The sequence below is a fragment of the Tympanuchus pallidicinctus genome, unplaced genomic scaffold (genome assembly GCF_026119805.1).
Source record: "Tympanuchus pallidicinctus isolate F22 unplaced genomic scaffold, pur_lepc_1.0 scaffold20, whole genome shotgun sequence".
Lineage (NCBI taxonomy): Eukaryota > Metazoa > Chordata > Aves > Galliformes > Phasianidae > Tympanuchus > Tympanuchus pallidicinctus.
The window spans coordinates 5,957,567-5,984,274 of record NW_026294722.1 but is presented as its reverse complement, the minus strand read 5'-3'; the positions used below and the strand labels follow the sequence as shown (position 1 = coordinate 5,984,274).

At 45.2% G+C, this 26,708-nt stretch overlaps 2 protein-coding genes across 2 annotated transcripts; both read right to left on the bottom strand.

The window, feature by feature from the left end:
* Positions 1-3,628: 3,628 nt before the first annotated feature.
* Positions 3,629-6,696, bottom strand: RPS21 (ribosomal protein S21). The gene is made up of 6 exons (XM_052683954.1): positions 6,608-6,696; positions 6,307-6,392; positions 5,416-5,479; positions 4,568-4,639; positions 3,873-3,928; positions 3,629-3,690 (listed from the first exon to the last, which is right to left on the bottom strand). The coding sequence occupies exons 2-6, from the start codon at positions 6,354-6,356 to the stop codon at positions 3,681-3,683; spliced, it is 252 nt and encodes an 83-aa protein (XP_052539914.1). The 5' UTR covers positions 6,357-6,392; positions 6,608-6,696; the 3' UTR covers positions 3,629-3,680.
* A 303-nt stretch (positions 6,697-6,999) lies between these two features.
* Positions 7,000-24,245, bottom strand: CABLES2 (Cdk5 and Abl enzyme substrate 2). Its single transcript, XM_052683928.1, has 9 exons — positions 23,737-24,245; positions 15,628-15,720; positions 15,191-15,268; positions 13,948-14,056; positions 13,181-13,346; positions 12,394-12,497; positions 11,903-12,009; positions 10,430-10,634; positions 7,000-9,969 (listed from the first exon to the last, which is right to left on the bottom strand). Exons 1-9 carry the CDS (start codon positions 24,228-24,230, stop codon positions 9,829-9,831), a joined length of 1,497 nt encoding a protein of 498 aa, XP_052539888.1. The 5' UTR covers positions 24,231-24,245; the 3' UTR covers positions 7,000-9,828.
* Positions 24,246-26,708: the final 2,463 nt, after the last annotated feature.

Sequence of the window (26,708 nt, the reverse complement as noted above, 5' to 3'; positions counted from 1 at the left end):
TGGAGATTTCTCCATGTTGGAGGGGGCCACCAACAGAACCAACACTGGGATGCTGATTTCAAGAGCCTGGATGCAGCTCTCAGTTCTTAAACTCCTGGTACCTACAGCTCCTACTGAGGATTTAGCCAAGAGGAACTCCTGCCTCATATTAGACAGCAGCGTATTTCCCAGCAGGAACAAACCACCTCATTAGTTTTCTGTTTCTTTCATGGCTAACTATTCCTACAAACACGTAGGGAAGCTGTTCCCCCAGAATGCTTAAACACAAACCATCATCAGTGAATTAATCCAAAACAAAAGCATCCTTAACCTATTCAGTATTTGCACCAGGGAAGTGTTTTGTCTCTGTCCGTCACCAAGAGTGACAGCAAGTGGACAGACAGGGGTGGGAACAGTCATCCTCAAAACATGAATGAAAACCAAAAACGCTGCCAAATCTGGTGAACAGCTTAGCTTTAGCCAGGCTTTCAGCAGCTTCACATCACAGCAGCTTCGAGCCTTTGCTTGTTTCGGGAAAACAAACAGCAACGCTCCCAAAGCTATCGCAGCTTCCTTCCTGCAGGAAGTTATCCTGAGCAGCCTGTGCTCTTGGGGAGATGGAAGCAGTCAGCACAGAGCAGTGGTAATGGACACACACGAAGGCAAAAGAAACTTGACCCTTTGTATTCCTCCTCTGAGACACAGCGCTCCTTTTCTGAGTAAAGCACAAAGATGCCAGGGAGGCATTTTGCCTGGTGTTTCCTCCCAGCCTTGGCAGAGCTTTGCCTGCTTGGCACCTTGCAAGCAAAGCTGATACCATCAAAGCATCCAATTCTATGCTCCCAGCAACAGAAGTTACAGCAGCTAACCCCAGACCTCTGTCAGAATGCACAGCTGAGACTGTCTGAAGCAGCTTTTCAACACCATGCAGCTCATGAAAAGAATGACAAGGCTTTAAAGAAACCAGATCAGTATGAGACATCTACAAGCTCCCAACCAAAAGCAAGGTGTTCTAAGGAACAGACTGTCCGAGCAGCAACATTTTGGCCAAATACACCAAAATAGCCCCAGCTAAATCAGATGTCTAGGATGCCACTGCCAAGTCCTTGTAAGTAACAGAGAAGAATTTCATGACTTGGTGCAGTGTAACCATGTAAGGGCAACTCTGTCCATCTTGTATAGCACAAGTACAGTTCATTCCCTTTCTTGGCTCTAGAAGATCCGAACTATTCCTGTCACATGAAAACAAAGAACATTTTACACCACAATACTAGAAAATGTAACTCAAAATTGATTTTAAAGGGCCACATACCTTTCCTTGTTAGTGCTCTGCTGTTCTGCAGTCTGCAACACCTCATGCTGGACACCACCGATGGCAGTGGGAATTTCACAAAGCATTTAGGGCAGCATTAATCCCCTCCCAGCTTAACTACATTTAGGATATGGCATCATAGCATTTCATCTGTTTATTTTACAAGAAATTAACGAGAAAGTGATGTTTGTTGCTCTTCGTATTTCAGAATTTAAAAAAAAAACAAACAACACAAAGCAGCAGACAGTATGGATAGCAGGGAAAGTTCTGAATTCTAATTCCTAAATATATAATTCATACTGGGTGCAAATTTCATTTGGTCTGTTTAGGTTCTAATGGATTTTTATCATTTAAAGAAACCTCAACTTCATTTTGAACTTTTAAGCTGTCGGTCCACTTTCTCTTAATGGGGGAATTCCACTGAAATCCACATGGATGAGCGAAGTCCCAGAGGATTAGATGGAAATCAACAATATTTACTCCTTGGTAAACCAGGCATTTATCAGCAGTAAACAGACACTGGTTTATTTAGAGCTCTTCCCTAACGCCAAGGCAGGAGCAGCTAATTGAAGATACGTCAGAAACATGAAATCCAATTAAAACTTATTTCCTTCTACTGTGTACGAAAGAAAATAATGAGAATTGGACATCAGCCAAGCCAAAATGTCTCCCTTTTGGATACTGTATTTGTGCTTCCAGAAAGCGCTTTCAGAGATTTATCTGCTGGAAACACAGCAGAATTACAACTAAAAGCTTTTTTGGTTTTTTTTTTTTTGAGGTATCTCTCATGGCTGACACTGATGCCAGAAAATAACTCCAGAATAAAGAATGGCATTCAAAAAGTGAACGTGAATTCAACACAAAGCTTTTGTTTCAGTCTTTTCAAATGAACTCCTGCTTGGTTGAAATGCAGGAGTTCAAAGCTTCTGTAATGCTGGAAGAGGAGTAAATTCAAGGGTCATCAGTGGGAATGCAGAACGTACAAGCAAAGGTGTTTTACCTTATGACTGTTCTGACAAAGGCTAACAGCTGATTCTAGCCCTCTCTGTGGAATTTGCTTCAGAAACAAAGGTCTGCTTTACTCTGCAACTACACTTTAACATGGGCTGATCTACTGTGCCTCGCTTCAGCAGGTGTTGCAAAGATGCATATTGCAGCTTGAAGCATCAAGAGGACAAAATAGAGATAATGGAAAGATACAAAACTTGAGATAAATGATCCTCCTTGGTTAGACAGGGCCACTATTTCACACTCTCAAGAGAAGTCTGAGATTAAAGTTTCCCCACACCAGTTCCACGTGGAGACAATTTATAGCATGAGCAGGAAAGCAACACAAAATGTATCTCTTGAGAAAACTCTGAATTTGACAGAGCAAAGACGATTGCAAACATTGTCCTACAGGAATTAACATCGTACAATCAGGACACAGTATTTCTTTCTTGCAACACACAGTACTTTCTTTCCCAATGACCACTTCATAAGCTTTTTCAGCAGTCCAGAAACAGTTAAAAATAAATACCTGAAGTACAGCAGGCAAAATCACGAATCAACTTTTTCAAGTTAAATCATAAACATTTCTTTGCATGTTACATCAAAAACATGAAATGATAGAAAATGGCCAGAGAGAAGGAATGGCAGATAAGAAATGCAAAGTCAGCAGATGTTAATTGACACTGCTTGCAAACTGCCTGGACTCTGCGAGTAAGATAACTAAGAAATAACACAGCAGCAAGTTTATCTAGCCACTGAAAGACTATTAAATCAGCTACCAAAATATTGCCAGATACTAAGAGTTATTTCTCCTTAAATCACTCCCTCACTTCTCAGCATCAAGGCCGTACTTAAGGGGTTAAAACTCTGAGTCTCTCTCATGTTGAAATCAGGCTGCAAGCACACCACAGAGTATTATTATTACTTTTTAAGTTTTTTATGAGCTTCATTGTTTGTAATGCACCTACAGAACACGTGTCAAAGGCAGAACAAATATTGGGAGCCTTTTATCAGCAGGAAAAAAGATAAATTTTGATAGCACAACCAAAACAAAGCCTTTGGTTTGGCCAGTGAAAAATCAGCAAGCAGGATGAGATTGTTCCATTGCAAACTGTTCCAGCAGAAATGAAAAGAGATGAGCTACAGTTGCAAAGCTTGTTTGTTATAACTAGAAAGATTGTAGTGGACAAAGAGTGAAGTGGAATTCTTGACTTACAGCTGGCGCTGAATTCAAAATTAGAATCTGTATCATGCACCCCTCATTGATACACATTTCTAAGTACTTTTAAGACAAACCATAATGAAACCACTGCTGCTCACTGCTTGCACAAAAGACACAGCACAGCATAGGTTGGAACTGTTTATTTGACATCCGATGTATCCACACCAGTTTCAGTCATTAGAAGTTCCTAGAAGAAAACCAAACAAAGACATTACAAGCTGTTGCACCTCAACAGCTCCACTACGTATTGCAGATCAACCATGCAACAAGCATCCTAAAAATACAGTGCACGCATTTTCATCCTGAAATCTGGGTTGGGACTGAATGTTACCTCTGCAGATGTTATTATGGAAAGATAAGCACACGTACTTGGAAACAATTCCATCGTTTTTCGCCAGACGCAGAATGGAGTCATCTGATTCCCCCTGTAAGAAAAACAGTAAATCTTAGGTGAGTGAATGATTGCTGACACAGACTGAAGAGGCAGCAGCAGCACTTATTAATGGCAGTGAAATGCACAAGGTTGTTTGTTTGTTTGTTTTTCCAAAACAGGTCGTTGCATTTCATTGCAACAGATTATTGTTTTTAAAACAAGCTGTTAAGTTTTCATTCTTCAGAATAAAAAACAGAGCTTGATAAAATACACACTTGCATTAACAAGACATATTTCTGAGCAAATGAACTGCTGATGAACTGTAGGAAGCTTCACAAAATGCTTCTTTAACAAATTCCAGACAGTATCAGATCTAATAACATGATGATAAAATGATAAAAAGCCAGGTATCAGCTGCTTGGTGCATTCTTGGAAGTTTGCATCTTCTAGTGATTTTTAAAAAATACAAACATAAATGATTCCCTAATCAAAGAATTGAGGAAAAAACATAAGAAATTGACTCTTAAAGTCAATTAGCTCACGCCTTCGCTCTGTTTTTATTATCCCAACAAAAGCTTTTCCTCCAAAATATGCTGAAAGCACACTTCATTTTCCAGGGCCAAACAAACCTAAAAAATCACTGGTCAGTATAAAGAGGACCACAGTCATATTGTTCCAAGAAAATACCCACCATCCTACGAATTGCTCCACAGATGGCATATGTTTTGAACTGCCCATTGACTCTGCCTGTTACCTTGTCGACCTGTAATTACAAGCAAATTACTGCACGGATTCTTACAGAATTCTTACCAAGTTTTACATCATGCTTGCCAAAAGCTCACTAATAAATATTCTTTGCTTTTCTGCAAAACCCCAAGGCAAACACTTCTGTTAGAATCTACAAGGTATACATTCAAAGCAAACATATTGTTTATGACATAACATAGCTGTAACATCTAATGGATCACACAGCATTACAAAACGCAACAGAAAATGGTAAACGTTACTGCCTGTTTAGTGTTTTTTTTTTTTCAAGTTTCTTTTAATTAAGTCAAGGTAATTAATTAAGTCAAGCTGCCCAGAGAGGCTGTGGATGCTCCAGCCCTGGAGGGGTTCAAGGCCAGGTTGGATGGGGCCCTGGGCAGCCTGGTCTGCTATTAAATGGGGAGGTTGGTGGCCCTGTGTGTGGCAGGGGGTTGGAGAAGAGCACACTAAAGAAACGTGCTTTCTTGGACAGGAAAAATTAAGCACTTCTTTCTATTTCCCTCAGGAAAAGAAATCCCCTAATTTTAACTCTATCTAAAGTTGACTGTTTGATTTAGTCACACAGTTAAATGGTCAGGAATAAGTCATTTTCAACCTTTCAAAAGGTTGAAAAATAACCAGGAGTGACACAGTAGTATCCTAGTAAGTGCAAAAGCTCTCTAGCTCTGCACTTGTACAATTACTGAAGCTTACAACAAGTGTTTGTATTTACTAACTTCTATCAAAACTGAAAGGCACTGCTTTCTTATCAAACTCTTCTGTGAAGAAACTTACCTCAGAAATATTTATCTGAATGGAAGCATGGTCCTTGGCACCAATTATTCGATTGCTGGCAGAGCTGGGGAGTAAACAACGAGGTATACTTAAATACTGTCAAAGCTACACTTACATGAAAACAAGAGCTGCACATGTTCATAGTGACAACACAAGGCTCAGACACTGCACTGCACAAAAAAGTCAGAATTCAGTTTTAAGAATGTTTGATGGAGACTTTCACTTTAGTCATTCTCAGCTGCCAACGATCCCTACAGTTTGGCATGCTCCGTTTATTCCTATACAGTGCAGCCACAAGCACAGACCTTTGAAACGTTGTACTAAATTTGACTTTTCTAACGTGCAAAAACCATTGGTCATTTAAATCCTTCAAAAATGTATTGCCTATACCTTTACTCACTAGAAGCCATAAAAGCTATCAAAAAACATTCACGTTGTTCAGTCTGCTCAGAAATTGCTGGCTTCAAAAACATCTAACTAAAAAAAAATCACCCAAAAATAAACCATTTACGTGCATTTTATGAGATATAAAAATAACCTTCTCTGTAGAAACTGTCCATTTTCTACAGACTCAACACTGTCTTTACGATTCATGCCTGAGATAACAATCATCTAACACGTTTTCTGCAGCAGCCTGCAGTGCAGAAGTGGTACTACACTACAAACACGTTTCCTTTAAAAGCAGCCCTAAACGATCTGCACTGTACGGGCGGCTGCTGTGCAACCTAAGATAGAGAATTCTCTTCAAATAGAGTCCTCGCTGAAAAAAACTTATAGCAGATAAGTAGAAAATACGGAAATAAGATTATCCTCCCTCCAATTAAACATAATAAGCCAAACATCAGCCTCAGTTCCCTTTCTCTGCCCGGGAACCACCACAGCTCCGCTCACCACTTCCGAGGCACGTAGAGGTCCACGAACTCGCCGGCGTCGTTCTGCATCGCGTGCGGGTGGAGCCGGGCACCGAGCGCTGAGATCTGGAATGAGCGAGGCAGAGCTCAGCGCCGTCCCACGAGGCCCGGGCCCTACAGCTCCCCCCACCCCGCCTCACGGCACGCTGGGAACGGAGCTACCGTCATCCTCCCTCCCGCCTTCCAGCCCCCAGGACCTCCCCGGCTCCCGCAGCCCCTCTGCGCCGGTGCCCCCCCTCACCGAGCCCTGCCCTCAGAGCAGCCGCGCGCCGCCGCCATACCTCACACACGCACCGCGGCGGAAAGGAAAGGCTGCTCGCCGGAAGCGGAAATGAGAGCGCGGGCGGGGGAGGACTTCCGGCGTAGCGTCGACTTCCGGTGTGTTGCCACGACGTTACGGGTGGCGTTAGGCTCCCTCAGAGGCGGCGGGAGCTGCCCTATCAGGCCTCCCCCGCCCGCCCCCAGCAGCACAAGCACCATACCGGAACGCGACGATTGGTTACAAAACACGTATCAAAACAGTTTTATTTCACAGCATCTTAAACGCACAAGTTGACGGGGGAAAAAAAATAAAATAAAAGTACATGGAAGTGTATAAGCCAGATTCTTAAATAACATAGACAAAAAAAAACCCATAACACAGCTTTTTTTTTTCTTTTTTTTTTTTTTCTCCTTTTCCTTTTCCTTCCATACACGAGAACCTACAGCCTCTTGTCGAGAATCGCAAGAGCAGCACCGCACTCACAGGTGCACAGCATTCGGCCGCCCCTGCCCCATGAGGGCTCTGGGCGCAGATGAAGCTGATGAGGGCTCGGGTCCCGCTTTATTAATAGGTAACGCAGTAATAGTCCTTCGCCACACGGTGGCAGCTTTTCGGTGAAATGATAAATATTGCTACAAAGGAAGAACTGAACGGGGCTGGAAGTTACGCACTGGAAACAGAAAAATAAACACACATACACAGCTACTGTATCGCTCCAGGACTGATCCTGCAGAGACAACACAAAAGAGGTACTCATTTACAAGCTGCATCTGGCTGCTGTTGGCCCAAAGCACTGCTTGTGCTCCTTTCCAACATCACTGCCTCCCCTGGGCTGTCGCATCTGCCTGCACCCCACACAGCCTCCAGGCTCAGCACCACTGCGTGGGCCTCAGCCAATGCTTACAGTTAGTTTTAAACAGCATTCTGTCATTTAATACTCCTAATCCTAATCTGTTCTTCTGAAGAAAAAAAAAAAAAACAAAACAGAAAAACAAACCACACCAAAATATAACCAAAACCTTACCCATTTATGATGGTAAACAATAGTTCCCATTCTGCAAGGGGAACTCCAGCCCAAACACCCACTGCAACCAGACAAACTTCCACTGAATACAGACTGAACTGTTCCAAAAATAAATGCGTTTTTTCCCCTACATGGGGAGAAAGTCAATTGTTAAAGAAAACTCTTCGTATGCTAAGTAGAAGGAAATCCCCAGAGACGTTCTCCAACTTCATTCTCACTAAGCAAAGTGGTTATGAATTTCTGGACATACCACCTGAAAAATTTCTTTGCTCAATTTCAGTTCTTCCTCCTTACCCAATGACCACAGGGAGCAGTGGACCACTTCAGTTGTGCTCACATCTGTTCACTAATTCCAAGGCTCACTATACATGTTTAGCACTTTGTTATTAATTGCATGCAAGGACAGTTACATTCAGTAGAAAGTTGAACCAGTAGGCAATTTTAAAACCCTTCTGTTAGATAATTGGCTAGCCTAACTTATTACCTACCATCTCACTTACAGAGATTGGAAAGTCCTTCTGTGTTAAAGAGAAGCCAGAAGCACATTAAATTTACACAAATAACTTGAAGCTACGTACAGCTGAACAGTTACAAAGGAGTCAATAGTCAGTGTAGTTATTACATATGAAAAATACAATTTGAGCCCTACATAAAGAGAAAGGAGCTCCAAGACAGTTTGCTCCAACTCTAATGAAGCAAAATTAGCTTCAGGCCAAACATGGCTGAGGAACAAAGATTCAGCTTTGTTTTTGCCCACAACATCTAATACAAAGAACAGAAATTTACATTACTTTACATATTAGATAGCAGGTACCCATACCTCAATACAAGGTTTAGCATTCCCATTTAGAAGTCAAACAAATTACAAATTTCTCAGTCTTAATAGCTAAGCATCAGTTTTGCTTCTTGCAAATGGACACAGCTACCTGTATCACAATATTGCTTCAGAAAATAAAACCAATATCACAGAAGGTTCCACATGTAATCAGAGCTCATTCCCAACCTGGATATTTTAAGAACAAATGAAGGAATAGTCAATGGTCAAAGAACTTATTAACCTCTGTGTAAGCAGTGGGGTGCTGCCTGGCACCGGCTGGTAAGTAGCTGTTCAGATGTGCAACAAATGCTAGTATTATGAGGACTGTCACAGTGATGCAATGCTTGGAAGAACAGAGTAAAAAAAGTAGCATTTTCAATATCAAGCATGCTTTGTGTCATTGGCTTGGTTTGGCAGAAACAGCATTACTGACTTAAGTACTTGCTCAGAGCATGTAAGACCATATATAATACAGTCCTACTGAAAAAGGTGCTTAGTTCAGACTACAGAACACAGAAACAAATCAATATAAGAAATTATATATTTTAGACCAAGTTGCTCTTGGTCAAAAGCACTCATCTTCCATTTGAGAGTGAACTGGGCTGGTAATCACCTTGCTGCAGCTACCTTGTTCAACAGGTGGTGTTTCATGACAGACTTCAAAACAATCTTTAAATAAAGTGTATGTTCTTAAGATATTATAGTTAACTAAATTGAAACAGCAACTTCAGTCTAGCTATAGTATGGGACAGATGCCCTGGGTATCACTAGTGCAGATATACTGGAATTGTTTTCCTTATACACAAGGCCAATGCAGGTAAAGAATAAATGTCTATATAAATTCAGGATTCTCTATGAAATAACATAACTAACTTAAAAAGTACTGGTACCAGACCAGCCAGTTTTAGGCACATCTTTAAAAAAAATAAAGTATGTGTTCCATTAATGTAAAAATGCAAGAAGACTCTTGGAAACATCTGGACTTTATGGTGCACTGGAATGGAAGTGATGCTTCCTTTAGTTTCAAGGAATAAAATAAAAGCTTAAAAAAAAAAAAAAAAAAAGAAACAATACCATAGGATTCTTCATGTGGAAGAACAGTTTTAGTAAAACTGCAAAGATAAATAAGGAATAATCAGCAGCCATGACAGCTGACTGGTGAACACTTGTGCTTTAAATGTCCAAAACAAAATGAAGTTCAACATCTCTTCTCGTACCATCTCCCAGACTTCGCATGTGTCTCCATAATGCAAACCTTGACAGTTTGAAAACACACTGCAGATTTGAGAGCCAGAGCTGGCAGGATGCTCCCAGGGCACAGAGGCCAATGGCAAGTCAGCAGCAGGGCTCAGCGATGCTATCCCAGTGCTGCCAGCTACCAGCTGGAGTGGAGCTTTGGTTAAGATTGTTGTGTGAGCCGTCTGTAGTGAGGTAACACTTGGTTTTCAGGAAGATAGAGAGCCAGTTCCAAAGCTACAAGGACAGTGAATTCAAAACCAATAAGATCTCTTCTGTTGAATCTGAATCTCTCTTCTAGTTTCTATGATAGTAAGAAATAAAATAAAATTAAAAAAAAAAAAAAAAAGAGCAGAGGGAGAGAAACAATCAGTTATCCAGAATTTCTCAGTGCACTTTCACATCAAGTCAACACAAAAGAGGAATAAGTGATGCAAGACCAGAGAGAAGTATTGCCACAGATCAAACATGTAGATCAGCACAGCTGTCACACCCACACAACAGTTACTGTTTTCCAGGCAACCACTGAACACAAAAAAACCTCACTGTAAGATCAGTAGGACATTGACTGTATCAGTCAGCTTTTCATAAATTAGAAAAAGCATCCAAAAGGAAGAGCCCTGGATGAAGCTTGAAACTAACTGAAAGAGTCAGCCTTGAATGCAACATGCAGTGGCTGAAATTCTTGTTTCTTTTTATCTTTGCTTTGTTCTATGGAAAAGGAAGGTTTTGACCACACCCAAAACATGCCTCATAGTACTTACATCTATAAGATGCTTAACTTCATGTTTCCTGAGATCACTGCTGATCTTGGCTGCAAGCAGAACACAAGCACCAGCACACAGTTTGCGGTTCTGTTTGTTGAGTTTGCCTTGGAGAACAAGCTTCTCAAAGTACACATAAGCCATGGACACAGTAACTGGCTCCAGATTGCATTCTTCACTCAGATTCCGCATCTCTCTCTTCAAACTAAGAACAGGCAGGAAAAAGGAAAAAACACCCTCTGAGACAAACAGCTTTTAGAAAACGCTGTAGGTACACTTCAGTGCGTGCACACCAACAGTGTGAGTTTCACTGTGGAAACTCAGAAGAGCACACATTCAAGACTCTTATTTGGAAAACCAGGGCTGGTATTACCCCAGACTGGAGCAGCCCAGTTGGCAGCAAGCTGGAGCTGATCCATGCACTGATTTCACCTGGCTGACTGTGGAAGCACAGTTCCTTATCCGACCATGAACACTACGAGTTCAGCTCCCTCACTGAAGCACAGGCTGTTGCTGTATGGATCCCTCTGAGGTCCCAAACAAGTTCATGATTCATAAGACCCAACTGCCCTGACCTACACACCATCACATCAATGCTGTGCACAGAGAGGCCTGTCTCCCACACACCTCAGAGGAGAATCAGGTCTGAGGGGGAAGGCAAACTGCTTCATCACCCCCACAGCAGATGGCCCTTCACTTCTGCATGAAGGTGAACGTTATGCAGGATGCTCCCTCTCACTGCTATCACCATGCTACAGAGCTCTCTGCAAAAATCCCTGCTTGAAACAACTACAAAGAGGAGCATGCAGGACACTGCCAGACTTTGAATGAGCAAACCTTGTCCTCAGCTGGGAACTGCAGTGCTAGTGATTCAGCAGTATCATGTTCTAAGCTGGCTATTTCAGAAGGCCCTAATTGCATTAACTCTGGTGTAATACCAGCAGGATTACAGCTCTCAGAAGGCATAACAGTACATCTCATTGGTGAACAGTCAGACATTTCCTGAATGGTGAGGAATTCTATGCCTTCAAAAAATACTTTACCAAATGTTCCCAGAACAGACCTTTTTTTTTTTTTTATTCTAGAATACTGTTGAGACTGCATTCATCAGCAAATCTTGTAATTGAAAGGTGGAAACAGCCAGAGAGACGAGCTGGATAAGAGCAGGACTGCATGAAAACCACTCAACCAAGTTACAAGTATTTGTTTCAAAGCTGATATTACTTCATTGTTAATTGGCTATTAGTGTTGATGAAGCAAAACTCATCTAGGCTGAAAGATGAAAACCAACTGTTACTCCTTCCCAGCAACCTAAGCATTCCTGTCATCCTACAGCCAGCTCAACCAGCAACAAGAGATTAGCATTTAATCATATATACTATAAATAGATCTAGTATTTGCTCTATACAAGTGACAGATAAAAGCAGCCTTGCACTGTGTAGATGATGATCTCAATCACTGCTTGTTCCTTACCTCCTAATTTTGCTCAGTGTCAGCTTGATATGAGGAAACTTCTCTCTGAAGGTTTCATTCATATCCTTTTTAAGGTCTGAGGGTTTCACGTATTCTATGACTGTTGTCTGAAACAGAGGAAGAAAAATTATTTGTCCTGTGAACAGCACTGACAGCTGAACAAGTTTGTCAAGGGCACTTTAATACAAAGGCAAAAACAAGTTTTATTTTATAATTCTCTAATGCCTAGGTAATAGCCCAGATTGAGTCTCAGCCACAGAAAAAAAACTGAACAAGTAAGCAAAGAGTTACCATAAATAAATGCCAACACATTTAGAGATATGACAACTTGGTCCTTGACAAGCTCAGCATACAAACTCAGCCACTTGAGCATCTCCCAGTCAGCTCTTAAAAAGCCACAACTGCTTCCTCAAGGATTTTTTCTCCCCAGGGAAGTTGTTTACAGGAGGATCTCTCAGGCACTCTCTCTGCTCAGGTACACAACCACTCACCATGTAAGAGGCAAAGATGAGAACCCGTTTATGTTTTCCACAGGGCCACTGAGGATCATCCAGAAGATTAGGATCATACTCTGCCACTTCCCCAGCTTCGTTTCCTGAAGGAATGAGGAAAGCACAACATTGAGCCACAGAGCTTCAAATTTCCTGTTTCCTTTTTAATACAGTGTTCAAACAGCAAACACTACAAGTCTTTGCAGACCCTACAGACAGGCAAGCTGCAGCTAGGGTCATCCATTTGCATTCTGTATGTGTCAGGCAATAGATATACAAAGCAAACAAGCTGTCTCCAACATATGCCCAACACCATTTTATACAGTGCAAACTAACAGTTTGTCTTCCACAAGTATGCAAAGAGAACTGCACAAACGTGGTTTGCTGCTCAAATCTAGCAGATGATAGCATTGTCAGGTTTGCTCTTCTACACAGTTTAACATAAACCTTTGATTTGTGCATTGTTACACTGCTAGAAGGCAAGGAAGGCCATCTGTACCCATGCACACCAGATGTTTCTTGCTGAGCAATATTAAGCTTCACATTGCCAAGGAAATGCTTTGCAGTCCTTGAATTGCACCAGCTATGCCAGATATACAGAGGATGCAAGGAATGCATACAAGTCTCTCAGTCCTAAGGCTCGTCCTTCACTGACAAACCTCCCCTGCTCAGCTCTAAGCAGTCTCCTTCCAAACACTTCACCACTTGCAATTGTTTCAGACTAACAGTCCTTTCCCACCTTTCTGCTCTGTGCAGAAGCAGTGAGCACGCTGGCAGCCATCCTTACCGATCTCTGTTCCTGCTGGTATCATTTTTGCAGTCACAGGTTTGTATCTCGACCCAGGAAGACTCCGTGAAGCACCAGCTCTGCAGGAAGGGACAGCACTATGGCTGTCAGCCTTGCGAACAACCAGGGCATTGGTTGGGTATAGGAATTTTGCATAGGACACAACCTTCAAGAAAAGAAAGTTGTAGTAGTTATGGGGAGAAAAAAAAAAATACTGGAAGCTTATTTCCAGACATACAGGATCCTACAACCCAGAAATCCCCAGTGAGAGTGAGGACCTTGAAATTGGGGGATGGGAGGAAAAGCCTCTACTTGGGAATACTCTGCTTTTGTGGTCTTCAGTATGAAAGAGTTGTTGAGGATGTAGGAAAAGGGGAGAACTGCATCAATAAAATTCTGGCAATATACAAATATAACTGAAGAGGTATGCATCTCATCCTTTAAAAAAAACTTATATTAAAAAAATTATTCACATGATGTCTGAGATGACAGTGAAGACAATTCTCCAGAAATGGAGGCAGAAATGACCAGAGACTGACAGCCTCCTCAGAAGCACTATCACAAATCAAACATTCAAAACTTTAAGGATCTAAGCAGACTTCCAGTGCTCTGATAAGTTACAGTTCTCAGTTTATACAAGTGCTACATAAAGCAAGTGATTTGCCTCTGGATCAAACAGTCACAGAGGTGAAAGCAGCCAGCTGACCACCCATCACCCCACACCAGGCATCAGCATTACAGACCAGGAGAAAAAAGGATTTTCTTACCTTGCCATCCGCCCCCAGCTCTACTCCTTCCATTCCAAGGACCATCTCAGTGGAGACTGAAACGCCCCCAGAAGGATGGCGCTGCTTCTGTCCATCCATCTTCAGATCACTAAATGCAGACAAGAAAATGCGCCGTTGGAAAACACAGCATGAACTCAGCTGCCTTTAAGGTGAATCCCAGGGCCTGCCCTGTGCCTCCACCAGCACCACAGGGTCAGAGCTCACTATGCATGAACTGGACTGTCCACCAACCTCATCTCCAAGCCAGCGCTAATTTTTCACTACTCTTTTCAAAACATGGAGATGTTCATTAAATCAAGAACCGCACTCCATCTCATTCTAAAAGTCAAATCTGCAGCAACGTGCCCATCAAAAAAGGGATTATTTTTAGGTACAGTCCTTCTGCCTAAGACAAACCATTGGTAAGACAGAAATGCTCACTCAGCAGCAAGCATGATTTATATGACTAGTTTTCCAGGATCAGAAGCTGGCCTTTCAGTTGCCATTTTCCAGCCACTGAGCACACAAGCTCACACTAGGAATTAGAGCTGCCACCAGAACTCTGCTTCAGTGATGGCAGCATGCAGCATTGTCACCTATATTCCAGTATTCAGTTGAATAACTGCATTGCCAGCTTCCACACAAGCAGAATAACACTGAGCTCACAAGTGCCCTAAAATAACACCAGCAACCTTGCTGCTTTTCCATTCAATGGGAAAATGTTTTCCCATCAACTATTTTTACAGCAAGTGTATTTGAATACAATACAATTCCCACCACTAAACATCCGTTTCCTTCTGCCGTATGTTACGTACAGGACAGAAGTGACAACACAATTGTTTTGGCAGAAGTGGATTAAAATAAAATGATTTTCTATAGTGTACTTGTAGGTCAGACCTTCACAGAACCAACAGTTCACGAGAACCTGAGCAAAGCTGCGTGGAAATCTAATTAGCAGGACTTGTTTCTCATATTTGATTCTATTTACAGTTCCATGCAAAAAATGGAGTACAGCTGTTAAAAGAGTATCAATCAAGCTTAACTGCTTCTATTTGGCCTAGACTGTGGACAGTGACATTCACAGCTTCAGAGAGGTGAAAAAAAATAGAAGAGCATCTCAAACCCCATTTATAGCTTCACTATAGAACCTTGAAGGCTTCCCAGTAAAGAAAGCTGCAGACCTATAGCAGATGTACTCACTTAAGACCTTTCACAAACAGTAGCACAGTTAAAGGCAACTCACCTGATACGTAAACTCTCCCCATAAGGTAGGATAGAAAAAGCCACACACAGCGTTCGTTTAGCACAGATTAATACAATCCTGTAAACAGATGGGAGAAGATCAGGATAAGAATTATGGTCCAGAAGTTACAAAGCAGCTTTCTATGAAACACAAACAAGGGACTCTTCTTTGTGCTAGAAAGGAGGACAGTGTTAGGGCAGAATGGCTTAATCTCCTCCCTTTCTCCTCATGGAGTGGCAGAACCATCAGCAGATTGCTGCAGATGTAGCAGATACAAATACCCACTGCCTTTGACATAAAACATGTTTAAAATTAGGAAGACTAGAGACAGTGCATTATTCCCACTGATGTTAACCAGCTAACCACAACTCGAACTTGTTTATGGGCACATCCCATTTCACACAAGTACGAGGGTACAGCTGATCTCCAGCTGTTACCTGCTGTTCTTCGTGTCATACTGCCTCATGTTCTTGATGAAGTGCATCTTCTTCAAGTTTTTGTGCCTCGGAGACCCAGAGATATGCTTCGTTCTGCAATTATAAGACAAAACCCAAACACTTCAGTGCTCTGAAAAACACCACAAAAAAAAAGGAAAAACCGTGCCAGATTTATGATCAGATGGCAGCACTAGCATGCAGGACCTCAGATACTGGCGTGGAAGAGGGTGGAGGGAGGAGAGGACTGCATGCAACGAGTCAAGGTTAATGCTGCTTTTGAAAAAAGTACCTTTGTACACTGGCATATTCCACTATGTCTTCTAAAAAGTCTAGAGAGCAGCGCTGGGAGATAAAACGCCTTCTGTAAAATGTACAACACCACGAAGAGTGAACAATATTAGTTCATGGCCTCTGAGTTTATGAACTGCAACAGATGTATGAGCTCTTAGGACAAATGGCAGCTTTTCTTGGATTTGTTTTGTAGGTAAGCGCTCTTCCAACGAGTTCCACATTCCTAAAAAGGCCAAGAACTTGCTTTCCCTGCTAGGAACTTTGAAGTCTTTGGGTACATATTTATATTGGCTTCGTTAACAAGACCACTCAACACAAAGGAACACCTACCTCTAAGCTAAACACCTAAAGTTTCCAGAAACACATTTGAAGTCTTATCAGAAATACTACAAAAAGTTCCCTACACATACCAAGGCATTTTATATAAGCCTACCAAAACACATCAACACACACATCTCTATGATGACAGAACATCTGTAGCTCCACTCCTGCCCCAGAACACAGTGCTGCTCCAGTAGCAGACCATGAGTCTGGGACGTGAGCTCAGTAACACGGACAGAGCTCTCAAGAACAGCAGGGAGGGCTGTTAGAGGAAGCAGAGTACTCAGGGTCCATCTGAAATCCCCAGATGGAAGATACAAAGAGAGTAACAGTAGGAACCTTGTAAGTTAGTGCGACAGTTGACAGAGTTCTACAAAGAAACTGGCTGCAATTTCTATAGGAACAAGGTCCTCAGATTCAACCAACATCACCAAAACACCACAACCAACACCACAACTGTCAAACTCTATGTTTTCCACTCTAAGCATGCATTGTGCTGTGCTTTTAGCACAAACCACGTGTATTCTAGTGACAGTGACAAAGCGAAACCATAACTCAACTGACAGACAAAAAAATCACCATGGAAGCCAACCTGGGAGAAGCTTACAGGCCATACATGTAGGATGCTGGATTAACCAAGGCCTAAAGCTTCGAAGTTAACATCCAGCCCTAGACCAAAAGCATGCACCTCAGGTAGGTGTGGGGAGCTATGGGCAAGGAGGGCAGATAACATGAGATTTCTTAATTGCTAGCAGCTATGGATGAGTTTTTACAGCAAAGTTGGATAAGCAACCCAAACGCACAGCTTTGTTGCTACACAGGAGACCCAGTGACATTATGGATGTGAATATGATCTTGTTCCTCCTTATAAATGACAGAAGCATCCAAACACCTTTCATCCAGGCTTCGGTTTTAAAATATTTCTGCTTGCCAGTGAAAGCTTTCCTGTAAAGTTCAATGCTTTCATATACATGTGCTTTAATCTACTTTGGCATTTATCCTGTAATTTAAAAAACAACAAAAAAAAAAAGACAAAAAAAACCCCAAAAACCAGCAGGCCTACACATTTAATGAAAATGTTTTCTATTTCAAATGTTATGGCATGAACACAGCTCTCAGTGACTCCACTGCTGTCATGGAACCACAGATCCTGAGCTGGAAGGACCCCAAAGACCATCGAGTCCAACTCCTGGCTCCACACAGGACCACCCAAAATTCCAACCAGGAAAAGCAAACCCAAAGCCAATGACAACAGGGATGAGAGCACAAAGCACCTGATCCCATGGCACTGCGAGAGCACATCTCATCGAGTGCTATTGCAGTGAAAGGATCTCGCCCCTTTGCTCAGAGCCACAGTGACTCATCCCTGCTGTGCCAACAGGAAACTTCATTTTTAGCTGCACTTCAGCTGAGATTTTCTGTCCTCATGTGAAGCTGTCAGCCTGGAGAAATTCAACGCACCAGGCAAAGCAGGATGCTCTCCTCCAACCTCAGAGGTCTCACAGGTTCAGAGCACACTGCGTGCTCAAGCAAACATTTTGCAGCACCAAAGCCTTGTTGAAGTGGTGCTAACAGCAGCACTTCTCTATTACACAGTGCAGTATGCTGCAAACTAAGGCTTTTTTTTGAGTTGTCCGCACTTAGCTTGCAACCTGTCTTAGTTTCAGTGCTCTTCTCACACAGTCAGTTCATACGTACAGGAAGCACAGTCATGCAGCAGCCCTGCTCCTGCCCAATGAAGAACAGCAGAGTCATGCACCCTGTGCTAAGCAGTCACCCAAGATAACACCCCTTGTTCTGATCTGCTGAGTTCAAAAGACTTGAAGTCATTTACACAGAGCACCTGCTGCCAAATGTGACCTCAATACAACAGCAGAAAGCCAAAATCATAACTTGGTTATCTTACACACCTCACTGACAATCTACCTGGCAATTAGAAATCAAAGCAGCCAGTATTAAAACTTTGGTAAGTTTTCTGTAGGAGGCTGTAATGTCAGCAGGACCCTAAGGGAAGTTCAAACCACCTGAGAGCCAACACAGCTTGCTCCTGGACAAGCTACAGAGGGTTGGTTTGTGTCTGTCTGTCCATCCAGCCCCCATCAAGGCCTCCCTTGGGTGCTTTCTCACTGTTGTGAGTCAATAAAGAAGGACCCACCCAGGACTGCACCACATAGAGCACGTGCCCAGAGATAAGGGTCAAGATGAGGAATCCTGGGTTAAGGCTGGCCTCGTTATCTGTGTGCACACAGAATCCAACAGCACTGCTCTGAGCTGACCAGGCACCAACCAGACACCTTCAGAACAGATAAAACCCAACCACGTGTGCTCAGTTTCATTTTCACTCCCACCCTGGGAGTCAGCAGCCAGCCCTAATTACCCTTCCGATATATTCCCCACTGAAAGAACCCCACTTCTCAGTTCTTCCAGCCTCACATTCATATCAACAGGGAAGTAACAAACAGAAACAGCACTTGGATCCTGGGCCAGAGGTTAACCCAGCTCTTAAGTGTTCCCAGCAGGACAGGACACAGCTCAGAGCACTCTATGTATAGCACCGGTAATCCCTCAGTCTCCTACAAACTGAAAGGAAAAAGCTGTGCAAGTCACTGCCTCTGACTGGAGAGCAGCGGCCTTTCAGGGGGCTCAGGGCAGGGTCCCCCAACCCACCCACAGGCCTGGCCACATGCAGACACCCAGGAGACCACAAGAGAGGAAGCAAACCAACGATCAAAGAAAAAGAAAAAAGAAAGGCATAAGAATAGGAAGAGGAATGACTCACACCTAGCCTACATTTTTTCTCAATAATATCTGGGTCCTTCCATCCCATAACACTATGAGCTGCATCCCTCGCCCTTCTCCAGGGGGCAGGATGCTATGGTGCACACACACACCCAGGGGCACTTGGCTAAAATCAGCAGGTGGGCTCAGATCCTCCGCTGCTCCTTCACAACGCACACTGCTAATAGATGAACAGAACAGAGGAGGTCAAGAATTTTTAATTACTGCGTGAAATTAGGGCTAATAGAATTTGGTTTCTTATTTCTCGCTCCAAAGTTACTTGCATGGCTGCCCCCTTGTAAGGTGTTCCACATACCTTAGTGTAATCACAGCTGTCAAGAGACTGAATTATTGACGTAATGATGACAAAAATCAGTTACTGGTTCGTGCAGGCTTACTGACAACTGCCAAAGGTGATCTGCTCAAGGAGCCCATAGATCCCAAACCTTGCTTGCAGTAGGGAGACACACCTGTCAGATCTGCTTTGTCAGGGCACACCATGCACAGTCACAGCGTGGCTTTCCCTTCCTCGCGGGTGAGCCAAGAACCCACGATGAACTGTGCTGCTGTGGCTGGGTAACAGCACTGCCATCAGAGGATTACAGGAATCTGATCCCACCTTTAAGCTTAATTTTTCTCAACTGCTACTACATAGAGAGCCTGGAAGACACTTGCCTGCTTCCAAGCTTGCACTGTAGTGTGTGTGTGTGAGAGAGAATCCCCCATTTCCCATACCCCATGTCTCATTGCTGTCAGTGACTCAAGCATTTGCTGCTCCTTCAAAGCAGATTGAGCACAGCTCACTGGCAGCAACACCTCTGCAGTAACTACATAGAAATTAGACCACACTGATAGTAAACTGCATTCAAACCACTGTCATCACCACAAATTTGGTGCAATACATGATTTGGAGTACACAAAGTACACTCCAAAGCATGGAGTGGGGCTATGTGGCATACCTCAGGGTTAGAAAGGAGGCCCCAGATTTTTGACCTTTGTGCTCTTATTCAAGGTTTGTTTGCAAAACTGAAGGGCTGCAGGGCTTTTCTGCTGTCCCAAACCCACAAGCAAACCCTGCACTCCTCACAGAGCAGCAAAGTCCCATGCAGGGAATGGAGCATGCAGCACATAGGGCAAACAAGAAGGAGACAAGAAACTGCAGCAGGACTGGAGGTGGAGGCAGATCAAATAGGGAGCTTACTCAGCCTGTAAGATTTTAAGTACTAACAAGGAAATAACTGACTGTAGATCTTTGTCACAGTAGCTGCTGCCTCACAATTACATAAGATTAAGACCTAATGCTAATCGGAAGCAGTGCCCATATATCACATTGCTCTGGTGCTAAGGGTGTTTCGACAATCCAAGGAGAAACGATGCCTTCCAGCAAGAATTACGAAAGCAGTCTTGCAACAAAGCCCCAAGGCAGGCAGGCAGATGTAAGGCTGCAGTGCCCAGAGCCCACTTCTCCCAAAGCACATTTACACCTCTGGAGAGCCCTCTGGGGCTGCTGCTCCCAAAGCCAGCAGGAGGTGCTGGCCAGGACGCTGTTCCCCAGGGCTCTGCCATGTCCTGTGGGTATCTCCAGCTGGACCAGCGTGGTCCCCTCTTGTGCTTCATGCTCTGTTTGCTAAGATGACCAAAATGCTGACCAAAACAAACATGTGAAATGCAAGAGATGTCACTGAGGACATTATACATTATGGAAATATTCAAGTACTTCCCTGAGAGATGATACATCTCATCATGTGCCTTGCTAAAATAAGAGCCTTTGGCACAATAAAACTCCCAAGTTAAAGGAAAAACCCAACAAACAACCCAAGGGCAGCGCTCCCAGAAGGCAGCTGCTTCCAGCCAAGGTGCTTCAGCTCTTGCAGAAGCTTCTTGTGTTACAATCTCAGTGCTTCCCACAAACCTGGGCACTGCCTTGTGAGACTCTTTCCCTTCCCTTGCACTTCCAAGATAAGCGAAGAGCTCTGCACATAACATCATCTTTACAGGTTGAAACAGTAAATTGTATACATGGTATCTATAAACCAAAGGTTAAGAGTTTAATAGCTCTGTATCCAAAGAACTCAGCTGCAGCCCTGCTAGTACCACCCACCTGCCTTATCAACAATACCTCATTGAAAAACTCAAGTTTCATGGCTTGCGTGCACATCACAATACAGAATTTGTGAAAGTAATGTTCCCTCTCTCTTTTTTTTCCTGAAACAAAAGGCCTAGCAAGCCATACCCAAATCCAAAGGAAAAGCACTGTCTTGTGATTAAACTGCAGCAGACTTCCGTACTCAGCAAAGCTATACAAGAAGCACTGAGAATCTCAGACATCAGTATTCACCCTCATGTGCACACAGAATCCAGTGTATGGCTCCGTTCAGAGTGGGCTTTGCAAAACCCAGGTGCTATGGCTCAAATGGGAGGCACCAGTTGAGGGGGGACAGAAGGAAGGGAATGTAGGGAAGTACTCCAGACTGCAAACCAAACAAACTATGCTTTAAAGCAGCACGCTGAGATCCTGTAGGCTTCAGAGTCAAGAATTACAGCTGCCAGGCACACCCCTTGCTGCTGACTGATGGATGTACCTGGCTGGGAACGACAGGCAATCAATAACAGAGACAGCTATGAGTTGTCAGGCATTTGCAATTGGCCACATGCATTCACTTGTGGGCACAGCGTGGGAGAAGTCTGCTGAAGCAATGCTGCTGGGGAGCAGAGTGCAGCCATAACACCTCAGCTGAGCTTTAAATACAGCCCAGGCACAGGAGGTGTTTGTGTTCAGCCCTGAGCAGCACAGCAGCCCTCGGCTACAGCTCAGAGGTCGCAGCTCACAGCCTCCAATCAGTACTGCTGCTTCCTTAACAGCACCATGCCTGCCCAGGCTATTGTACAGAAGGTTTAGAAATTACAGCTAAAGCTTTTAAGCTTTATGTTTCATTCGTCTCCAAAAAATGTGTATTAGCACAGGATTTGTGCTTTTCTTCTTTTTAATAAGTGTTTCTCAAAATGAAAGCAGCTGCAGAGCTGACAGCAGGACAAAACACTGCATTAGCCATCACCAGCAGGAAAACCTGATCGAGCACTTCTATTGCACACAGGGAACTGATGTGATCACACCTATGTCAGCAATACAGCATCCAATCAACGCTTCCAAGCAGAGTTGGTCCAAAGCACTGCTGTTACCACTGCTGCTCAGACTCCCACTCCCACTTTGAAATGATTTAGATTAACTCAGTCCTTTCTGATGCCCGTTGTTCCACTTGTTCTTTGACAGAACAAAAGAACAGAGTAAGGTAGAAAGGGAGAAGGGAGGAGAACAAGGTGGGTAAGGAAGCAGTACACACACAGCATTGTAATTTAAGATGCCATTAACAGAAGATACCTGAAGGGAAACAAAAGTGGGAGGTTAAATCATTCAGTTTCTGAAGCAGCACAATGAAGCAAAGCATTCAGATCAAACCATGCCTCCAAGGAGTGCTGCCAGCACACACCCAGCTCCTGCTGGAAGTTTCCATCCTAAAGGACCTGACAGCCATAGAGCATCTCAGGAACTCCCCACCACATCCCATAGGTTATGGTGCATAACACAGACCAGAGACACAAGCAGACAAATGCTGAATGCAATGCCCTATGCTCTTGCAGCCATCTCTTCCCCAAGATGAAATATTGGCCTGTTTTGTCACTGCTCACAAAGAAGCCCTTTCTGGTTATCTCTGCACACTTCTCTCTACCTTCATTTCCCAATTCAATCTTTCTTTTCAGCTGGATTGACTGGAGCTACTAGTGGAGCACAACAGCTCGAGATGAGATACCAAGAGAGGCAGGAAGGACATCGAAGAAGAGCAGACCCAAGGAATATGTACTAAAGAGTATTTTCTTAGCATCTGATTGACTTGGCATGGAAAAGAGAAGGAACAAATAACGCCACAGATATCTCTCTACTTCTCAAGCTCCTGATGATAAGTTCAAAATCATCATCCACAACATTAAACCAAAGAGAATTCAAGAGAAGAACAGCTCAGCACCCTAAAGCCCTGGAGGAGGAGGATCCCACACCCCTACTCACAGGGCTGCTCTCTGGCTTTGCTCATCCTCCCGCGATCACGGCAGCACACCCGGCTGTGCACCCAAAGGCAGCACCGCTAACTGCACCGCAGCTCCCAGCTCTGGAGCACGGACATCAGCACGGACAGAGCCCCGAGAGCAGCTCTATGGACCACAGAGAATTGGTGCCTTCGGTTTTGTCCTCCTTATCGGCAGGCTCTGGGGGTCAGCTCACTTTACAAAGCTCTTTATGCAAGAAACGGCCTAAAAGGAGCTCTTTCAGAGCTCAAATCCCCGAGATCCCAGCCGGACCAGCTGCCTTCCACCGAGCAGAACGCCGGCACAGCGGGGCTGAGAGGAGCCACCCGGCCGCACAGTGGGAGCTCCGCACCCCGGGGCCGAGCGAGGCGCTCCCGTAGGGATGAGGGCAGCATCCCCCGATCGGCGCGGCCCCGCGGCTGCCCCGCCCGCCCCCTGCAGGTGCTCCCCCGGCTCCGCGTCCCACGCCCCCCTCTTCCCCCGGGGCCGCCGCTTTCCCACGCTCGCTCCCCACCCCCCGGGGGCACCGGGCGGGGTGAGGGCCCTGGGAAAGCTCCGCTCCCTCCTCGGCTTCCCACGCCCCAACGGGGCCGGACTACGCGAGGCAGGGAGGAGCCGAGAAGCCCTCTCCTCACTCACCTCTGCCTCTGCACCTCCAACGCTAAGCCGCTGCTCTGCGTGGGGCTCAGCAGCCCCGCGGCCCCCGGTTTGACGGCGCCCAGCAACGCGGGAGGTCCGGGGGGGGCGGGCGGGCAGAGGGGGCCGCCCAGCAGCAGCGCGATGCCCCCGCGGGGCGGCTCCGCGTCCCCTTTCAGCCCCGCGGGGGATGCGGCGGGCGGCGGCGGCAGCAGCAGAGCGGGAGGGGGCCCGTTGGGCGCCCGCGGTGGGGACAGCAGACGCGGGGGGGCTCCGGCCGGTTCGACCGCTTCCTCCGCTTCTCCCGGGCCCGCGAGGGGAGGCGGCGGTTTCTCAGCCTCCGAGCAGGAAGGCGGGCGGCCGTCCAGGGAGATGTTGTTGAGGAAGAAGAGCGCGGCCTGCCGCCGCCGAGAGTCCCCCCGCTTCCGCGGAGGCGGTGCCGGCTGCTCGCGGGGCGGCCGGGGGGCCGGGGAGCCGCACGCAGCGGCCGCGGCCATTCTCCGAATGAGCCGCGAGCGCCTCGGCAGCCCGGGCGGGGCGGCTCGGAGAGCGGCGCCGCCGGCGGCTCGCTCGCTCATTGGCTGAGTGCCGGCGGGATGCAAATGAAACGGGACGAAACGCCGAGCTGATTGGCTCGGACTGTGGCCGCGCCCATCCCGCCGGCCGGCAGAGCGCCGCAGGGTCCTAGCGCCGCCGTGCCGCCGCCGCAGGGCTGCGCTGGTCGGGGGCTGCCCCACGCACGGCCCTGCACCCCTCGGGGCTGCGATTCGGGCAGCCTCCTCCTCTCTTGGCTGCGTCCCTTCCACACCCACATCCCCACAACCACCCATCGCATCGCTTTTTTTTTTTTTTTTTTAAATAAAACAACTTTTTAAAACTTCTCCATCTCTGCTCTCAGTGTCACATTGCCACAGTTTTGGCCTTCCTGCAAGCAAGGATGGCACAGCTGCACAAACTGTTATCCCCACGGAACGGCTCCGCACGGCACACTGCTCCCAGTCTCATGGTTATGCTGTACAATATAAGCACACCCTCTGGCCCAGGTGATGCTCCAAGAACTCACTCCTAAGGGCTGTGCCCCATGTGCCAACCCTGGAAGATGTCAGTGTGTGCTGCTGATATTGTGCAGCTCTGCCCAGATGTGCTCTGGGAGTTTTGCTGGGTGCAAAACACCAGCAACCCAAACGATGGCCAATGACATGAACTGATGTGTGTGCCCTAAGTAGCAAATTAGGTGCTGAAACTGTCCTGAAAGATGCAAACAGGTGCTAAGGACTGTGTGATGAGATTACTTTGGCTTGCAGTTACAAATGGTACATTAGCATTTCTATCACATCTATAACATTTAATAATATCAGCAATAAGATGGGAGATATAATTTTTTCCTTGTAGGCACTCATTTAAAGACTGTTATAATAAGAGAGCACAGTGTGAAGTCTCCCCTCAAAGTCCTGAGAACATCCTCAGTACCTTATGATATTCAATATAGGTCAGATTTTGAGCCAAAATTACTTGGCAGAACCATCTCATATCACAGCTGTGAAAAAAATAATTTGGGATAAAGCGGAACTAAAATCCTTCCTGCTGGCAGGCTAATCAAATAAGCCAAGGGATAAATGGGCATGGAAACCTCACTAGGCTTCCTGTAAACAATTCTCTAGAACTCAAGATTCAAATACATTCATAAAAAAAAGCAATTTTTTTTTCTTCATCTATCCTTGCAAAAGCAGCTGTAGGACACAGATTGCCCCCATGGAGTCAGCATGGGGTGAAGCAGAGGAGGTGGCCTCCATTGCTTGGTGGGCTGCTGCCTTCAGAGCTGAAATCAGAGGTGTGAGTATTGCAGTGCTGGGAGCTTTCATCTGCATCTGATGGGCTCACAGAGTGTGGCTGCAGTGGGCACAGTGCTGTATTTCATGGATCTGCTGCTAAAAGGGATGGGTGGCCTCACTGCATTGCTCTCACAAGGCAGGGGCTGGGTGCAGGGCAGGGGGATCTCTGTTCTTTGCTGCTCCCCTGCGATGGGGAATTGCTGCAGCTGGGAAAGCTCTGCTTTAGCTGAGCATGCTGCAAACACATGGATCCTATTTTGGAAAGGGGTTGGGATTGTCTCTGTGTGTCTGCACAGCTCCAAGTTCCAAGCTGGAACACACAGGAATCTTAATTTCTGCCAAGCCCCAGGTGAAAGCAGGTGGTTCTGCATTACTAGCAGCATCATTTCTTGGATGTAAAGCACTATTTTGAATTTCCAATACATAACTCAGTTCACTTTGCTCCTGGACTAACAGATGGATCTTACTGGATGCCCTGAGGAATGTGGATACGTGGCTGCTTAGCCAGGAGTCGCTGGAATAAGGCCCTGTTCTGGCCCTTATTCCAATATTATGTGGGCAGCAGAGGTACCAAAGACACTGAGAGTTTTTTTTTCCTACATGCAAGAGCTGCAGGATTTGGCCTGAGCATCTGATATGAGACAGCATTTAAAGTACATCCGTGGGCTGGGTGTTATGTTTTTGCAAAATCATGGCCTGAGCTCAAGCAAAGATAAGCAGGTCAGGAATATATTTAGGCAGGAAGCCAGAAGAGCAGCCTTCCAGTTGGAGCAGCTGCTCGTACGAAGATGAAGCACAAGGAATCTTTGTACATTTTCCATCCTGAGCACAGTGTAGCCCTTCTGCAGTCTCATGTTGCTCAGGTGCTCTCCTCTGCCAGCCTGTGCCATGTGGGGAATGAAAGGGAAACAGTGAAAAATGCTGCTTTAGTCCCTAAGCCCAAACACTGGGGCATGGTTTGAAAATCAGCACTAATCTCATAGGCCTTTGCTGAAATACTCTCCTTAGCCCATGGTTACAGCAGCACATCCTGCACCCATCAGTGTCAGGCCCTGCAGCAGCATGGTCAGCACTGTGACAGCCCCCATTGTGGAGCCCAAGCCCAGGGGACATCAGGCAGGACAATTCCCTGCAAGGAAGTTG

Coding starts and splice junctions, on each gene's coding strand:
- RPS21 (XM_052683954.1), bottom strand. CDS start 6,356: ATGCAGAACGACGCCGGCGAGTTCGTGGACCTCTACGTGCCTCGGAAG. Junction 4,640..5,415: donor TTCAGATAAATATTTCTGAG/GTAAGTTTCTTC, acceptor TTGTAATTACAG/GTCGACAAGGTAACAGGCAG. Junction 3,929..4,567: donor GTGGAGCAATTCGTAGGATG/GTGGGTATTTTC, acceptor TTTTTCTTACAG/GGGGAATCAGATGACTCCAT.
- CABLES2 (XM_052683928.1), bottom strand. CDS start 24,230: ATGGCCGCGGCCGCTGCGTGCGGCTCCCCGGCCCCCCGGCCGCCCCGC. Junction 14,057..15,190: donor GGGGAGAGTTTACGTATCAG/GTGAGTTGCCTT, acceptor GTCTGCATTTAG/TGATCTGAAGATGGATGGAC. Junction 10,635..11,902: donor ACACTGAGCAAAATTAGGAG/GTAAGGAACAAG, acceptor GCCTGTTCTTAG/TTTGAAGAGAGAGATGCGGA.